Genomic DNA, 6405 nt, shown 5'->3' on the forward strand with positions numbered 1-6405 from the left:
AAGAGGCACGATAAAAACATTTTCAGAACACGTTCTCGGTGTTTTGGTGCCGGTGGCGCGTTTAGAACACTTCCTTCCGGAACTGGAAACCAAACTGATCACACTTGTAGCGCAGCGTTTTGGCCAACTGAGGGGGCCCACAGTAGAATACCGTCACCTTGCCCTTCTTCTGGTCCTGGATCTGTTTGAAGACCTTGTCCCAGTTCGGGCGACCGGCGTTGGTGCGCGTCTTGAGGCCCGTGATCAGATCGCGCTTTTCCTTCTCGTGCAGCAAATCGAGCGCCAGCTGCAACCCGACCGCCTTCATATCCGTCTTTTGCAGGGCGCTCGTGATGTACATGTGCATCTCAAGGAACCGCTCCATCGCGCTGCCCAGCTCGGCTTGCTCAATCTCGAGCTGCGACAGCAGGTTGACGAACCACTCGAACGAGCGCTGATCGCGATTGATCCAGAAGAAGTCTACCTTGCGCAGGTTCATGATCGTGGGTGGAATTTCGCTCGACCACCCGTAGTTACAGCGCGGGCAGCAGTGTCGGGCTTTCCAGTACCGGTGCATGATGGACTGGAGGATCGACGCGAAAGGCGTTACGCCGATACCGGTCGCGATCAGGATGGCGTGCTGCGCTTGGAAGATGTGGCTCGAAGGTGCACCGTACGGACCGTCAATGTAGATTTCCAGTGGCTTTCCGACCGGGTAGTTCACGGGCCGATTAGCCGTTGGCGGGCTCGAACCCGATGGGCCTGTCACTCCGATAGCTTCCACGGATGCGCCCGTTCCCAGTGCTACGCCCGTCCGACCCTCTTCGGCATCCTTCTGCGTGAAGACTCCGGGCGATACGACGATCGAATTGGTCGAGTCGCGCGGTTCGCAATTCTCCAGACTCGGCGTTTTGAATGCGATGATTGTCGGTTTGTTGCGCATGTAGCGGAAGCTTTGGGCCAGCGACTTATTCTGCGGACTCAGGTAGGCCAATCCGAGCGATTGCAGGCGTGCCTTGCGAATTTGGACCTCATCGAACGATCGTTCCGATTCGGAGCGCATGTACTCCCGAAGCCTGGAATGGATCAGGTAATTAGTGTTGCAACTAAACGGTCCGATCGGTCAGTACTTACACCATCATCCGCTCCCGTTTCTTGAACTTGTTCTGCATGTCCGGCATCGAGAGAGACTTCTCGAGTGGCACCTTCTGCTGGAGGATGAGTTTGTGCAGGCTTGGTTCGGGCGTCACCTTCCGTTTGGTGTCCTTCAGGTCGGCTTCTCCGGCGGCACCATCGGTACCATCTCCGGTGAACCCTTCGTTCGAAATGCCACCCGCGCCACCGATCGACTTCGGTATGAGCTGATCACGCCGCGAAAAAGTGCGCTGCAGAGTGGCCTGTATTTTCTTCAGTGCTCGGTTATCCGACATTTGCCGTTCGAATTTCGGCTGGGCGGCTGCGGCACTGATCGGAGATGGTGCACTGTATCCTTCCATGGCCAGCTTCGAGGTACCGGGTGGGTGTCGTGACTTTATGATCCCGGCCGGACTGCTGGGTCCGTCGTTCCGTAGCCCAGGACCTGCGCCAGCGCTTCCGATAGCGGTCTTCGGTTTGTTGAGGGCCGATTCGAAACTGGAACTCTTGTGAATCGGTGCGTGAGTCGTTACCGTCGGTGCCGCTGGTAACGGTGTGCCGGTCGGTGATTGCCGCTTCTCCTGGACCAGATCAATGGAACCACCAGCGGCGGTGGTGGTGGTGGCTGCCGTTCCCGAGGAACCGGCTACGATGGCAGGGATTTCGCCGTTGTGCAGACGCTCCTGTTCGCGCTCGAAGAAGTTGTGTAGCCGGTTGGTCCACTCGCCGACGCCGCGGATGTGTAGCCAGATATAGTCCTCCTGCTCCGGGGCGCTGCTCAGTGTGAACGGGTGCCACTCGTACTGTGCGATCGCCGGTATGTTGACGAACACGTAGTCGCCCGGCCGGAAGCAGAAGTGCATCGGGCGCTTGATGACGAGGTGCGTCACCTTCGACGGAAGTAGCAACCCAGACGAAATGTACGTCTTGCCGTGCTCGGTGCGCATCCAAACTAATCTTTGGGAAAAGTGAAGGTGAGCGTCACAATTGGGCCACTGGGTTCAACACAGACACCCTAGACTGGTGCGTGTCTTACAGGTCTACCTACCTAATCGTACGCTCGACCAGATAGATCATCCCGGGCACTATAAACCACTTCCAGAAGTTGGGTCCGTGAAACAGTACCAGAATCCAGAACGGTATGTACAGCAGGTGCGTCCAGTAGAAAACCTGCAAATATCGGAGCCAAAGGGTATAAAGTGTGGTTATCCAATGCACTAGTTCAGGGGGTTGGAAATCAACGTGTGTTTGCTCGTTGTTCAACGCTTCAATGGAAGACTTATGCAAGATCGGTATACTTCGAAGCTACCGCCGCGTCGCACGAACGGCTGCGAGCAGATGAACATAACCAGCAGGATCACCGCCAGCGCGATGCCGGTCGGATTGGCGACTCCTCCGATCAGTCCGAACAGGCCGGGCCGGGCCGTAAACAGCCACTCGGCCGTGGTGTAGTTGTTGGCGTTGATCACCGGATCGTTCACGACGATCGTGGCTGGTCGAAAGTATTTACACACACACACACACACACGTGACGGGCCATCGAGAGACCGAGAAGGATTATGGTACAGGCAGGGTAGGTTGTGTACAGCACGGCCGGAGGATGCCCCCGGGAAGGTTCGAAACGGTCAAGCGGGCAGGACAGGCGATCAGGTAGAGGTGATGCGAAGCGATAGTGTAATTGAAATGGAAAGACAAATGTAAAGAAAGAGATAACCAATGTTAATATACGATCCACCGGTCACGCAGATCCCACACTCGCCCGAGCGGGTCTATGGTGTGCTGCCGAGTATGGTTTAATGTAGGTATTGGTCAGATTAGTCAACGGTGGGTGGCGCACTGCGATATTAGTACCTCGTCGGAGTCCGAGTTTGCAACATGGAGAGAGAGGGAGAGATAGAGACACATAGGCACAGAGAAAGACAGAAAGAGAAAGGAACCGATACATTAAAATTTAACGAGACAAATCCTACTGAACGCATGCCATTTACAGACTCCGTTTAGCGCTTAGACGGCCGTTAAACCCGGTAGGTTTGAAAGCCATCAAGCCATCGACGGAGCCAATATTTTATTGGATCACCCGGCCAGCCTTCGCTGCCGTTGGAAGCTATAGAAAGTAAAAACGTACAGTAAGGTGCCTAAAAGTTTTAGTTGACTACTTTATATACAAAGGCGCAACAAAACATTTCTACGAAGGAAGAAAATAATACATTTAAACTACTTTAAAGAGTCAGACAAACATTTGAAAATATAGCTGATAAATTTACACAAATAAATTAACTTAAATGTACATAATTCGGGCTTATTGAGTTCATTGGGTACACAACGGCTTACTCCTGGCAATGTGACCACACGACGATGGCCGGGTAAATCATAATCCATAAAAAGCGCTTTTTAATGGAACGAAATAAAAAACAACGGTTCATAATTACGCACATACACACGAAAGTGAAAACGCACCCAGTCGTGGGCCGAGCCACTAAACAGCGCCTGCATTCACGGTGCACCGTGCAGTAAAACGCAGTAAAAAAAGAACGGCCCGACAGAGGACCCCAGGGGGGAGGCCGAAAAAACGTAAATTGAGATATAAAAATATAATTTACGATATCGTGTTGTTACGTGTTTTTTTCCCCAACGGCTCCGCGAGCCGGAGTGTTTATGACTTCCTCCAGCTCCGCCATGGGCCGTGTTGTGTCCTGTTTCACGTTGGCCGTTGGCCCGTCCGGTTTCGTCGGTTTTTCGGGGTGCAGCTTTGGAAAACCGAACCCAACCGAAAGACGGGCGCAGCGAAATTAAGCGATAAACCTCGATTATCATTTACCAGGGAAGAGAGTGCCAAGAATAGATGCCGGGGCTGGTGGCTCGGCTTTTCGGCCGGCGGGTCTCGGCGGAGAACGGGTGCCTCTACTCTCCGTCGTCGTCGTCGTCACTGTGGGTCGAGTCGGTAGGTTTACTCGGTATACTCACTGAAGTTGCACAGGTGCATGATGGTGTGGACGAGACTGAAGACCGCCACCAGGACACCGGTCAGCTTGTGCAGGTAGATGTGCTGATCGAGTGGCAGGAACGCGGTAAAACCGCGGGTCCGCAGAAACGTGATGCACTGGCGCAGCATCAGCACCAGGATGAAGGCACAGTTAAAGTTGAGACATTGCCCTGTGAAGTTCGGGAAGGGTCGAGAGCTGAAATTTAAGTGATCCCCGGAAACGAGCGGCGATCGCGCTGTCTGGTGTTAACTGCGACCTGCTGGTGGCTGATCCGTTCGCTCCCGGGTGTTCCGATACTTACCACAAGCCCGCGCCATTATGACGAACCCGTTGCTGTGGCGGTACTGGATGGCACGCGATATGAACAGTCCGACGTTAATGACCGTGAAGACGGTCAGGAAGGACAGATACACGTAGTTGTTCTTGATGTACGGCGCCGTCAGCTGATGCGGCAGCGGCTTTTTCTTGCGCTTTTTCTTCCCATCGTCCTGCGGCAGTGGCACCAGCCATCGATCGATGCTGGAGATGGCGACGAAACATTGACCGAGAGGGATTACGCAGGGGGTTTGTTTTGCCGACAGTTGATTGGCTGAATCACTCAATCAGCAGCGGTCGCGGCAGCCTTACCTGATGCTCAGATTCTCCAGCAAGCCACCGTGCTTCTCGAGCTGGTTCTTCAACGCTTCGTAGGTGATGGCACCGCGATTATACTTGTCCGCATCCTCGAACATCGCTATCGTAAGATCCTCGATCTGTAACAACCGTAGAGGACAGTGTTGAATGCTTCCGCGAGTTGGTATGTGATCCAAGGGCAACTCAAAAGTAGTATACGCCAGTGGACGTTAATTAGACATTTATGACTCGTTCCTGCGACACTAATCGCTTAAACTCGGGACACTCATGCAAATCGGCCGATATTGAGGGGTCCCCGGACCTCCAGTGCGTGCGCAAAAGTGTAGCTGAAAACAGATCACTTCCCCCAGAACGATGCCGAGACCCACCGGAATCTCGCGGGTCGCGTTCACGTGACTGAGATTCGAGTTGCTCGCGGAAATGCCAACTCCCTTAACGGTCGCTAATGAGTTGCAGAGGACCCTCTTTGCGTCCGGGGTGTGCGTAAATTAATCTTCCCGTTGAGTAATGGCACCCGGCAGTACGCGGCCAGACATCCGGCACCGATGATGACCGGTTTCACTCCGGTTTTCGAGTGCGATTTGTTGGCAGTAGTACCTTGAGCGATAATTTATTCCATTACAGGCTTATGAAACAAATTAGAGCGCGATTGTCCGCGCCGCGCGCTCCCAGTGAGTCAGCCAGACGGTTCCTGACGGTGGGGCCAGGTGCGAACCACTCGGAGGTGATAACACGGTCGAACCTATCCGTTAGCCCAAACCGGGCACCGTGTCGGGTTTTCGCCAACTCATCGCTCCCAGTTTGGGAGAAAACATTTGTTCAGGTGTTGTCCACGGGACCGCGAGCCGAGCCGGGACCTGACACTCGGGAATCTAACCGAATTAGCCCACCGAAATTCGCGCAGGTGGTGGTGAACTTTCATTGTGGCTGCTCGATCGGCTCGCGTCGCGCGCTGGTCAGCGATTCCGCGCGGTTCGCGCATATTCGCAGTGTCTCAGAGAGGGGCACGCAAAGGCCGGGACGGGGGTTTAATGCTTTGTGCTGCGCTCCGAGGGGTTGGAGTCCGAAAATGGGCTGACACCGAATTAAGAGAAAATCATTAATCATGCTGAACTACCGATCTCCTGCCAGCGATCGTCCAGCTCCCGTCCGTGCCGATTCGAGCGACCGAGAGGGAAGGAGATGCTATCGTTGTAAGGCCCTTTTTTGCCCTCTCTATTTCGGCAAAGAGAATAGGTTCAACATTTTCACAACACACGTACACAAATGCACATTTTTTCGAAGGCGCCTGGGATGGATGGCGGTTGCCCGTGGCTGTGCTATGAACGGGCTAACAATCAATGTTTCACGTTTTTTCGACACTTCGACAAATGGGATACAAAATACCAATTTCAATATTCGGCTATTTAAATAGCGATAGCAATAGCAATAAACGACAGATCTGTGTATGTTTCAAACTATTTCCATGTCCCTACATCCTTTACCTATTTGCTCGTTGCTAAGCAACGATCATGATGCGAGTGTTGAGACAGCGTGCTGCCGTGTTGCTCTTTCAGGTTTCGGACAAGGACCTCGGTTTTGGCTTATGTGTCACTAGACCAACAAGCAGGCCACAGGGATATGAGCTGGTCCCAATTCGTCCCTCCGGTATCGCTTCTCGGCCTAAAGGCTAAGA

General features: G+C 53.4%; 1 protein-coding gene across 1 annotated transcript; it reads right to left on the reverse strand.

The window, feature by feature from the left end:
* Nucleotides 1-61: 61 nt before the first annotated feature.
* Nucleotides 62-4849, reverse strand: LOC128276430 (NADPH oxidase 5-like; the record flags this gene model as incomplete). Its single annotated transcript, XM_053014892.1, has 7 exons — nt 62-1055; nt 1114-2070; nt 2162-2283; nt 2412-2605; nt 4078-4266; nt 4399-4616; nt 4725-4849. Coding segments are annotated over 7 exons (2799 nt in total), but the record flags the coding sequence as incomplete, so codon positions are not given.
* Between the last annotated feature and the right edge of the window lie 1556 nt (nt 4850-6405).

The sequence above is a fragment of the Anopheles cruzii genome, unplaced genomic scaffold (genome assembly GCF_943734635.1).
Source record: "Anopheles cruzii unplaced genomic scaffold, idAnoCruzAS_RS32_06 scaffold01164_ctg1, whole genome shotgun sequence".
Lineage (NCBI taxonomy): Eukaryota > Metazoa > Arthropoda > Insecta > Diptera > Culicidae > Anopheles > Anopheles cruzii.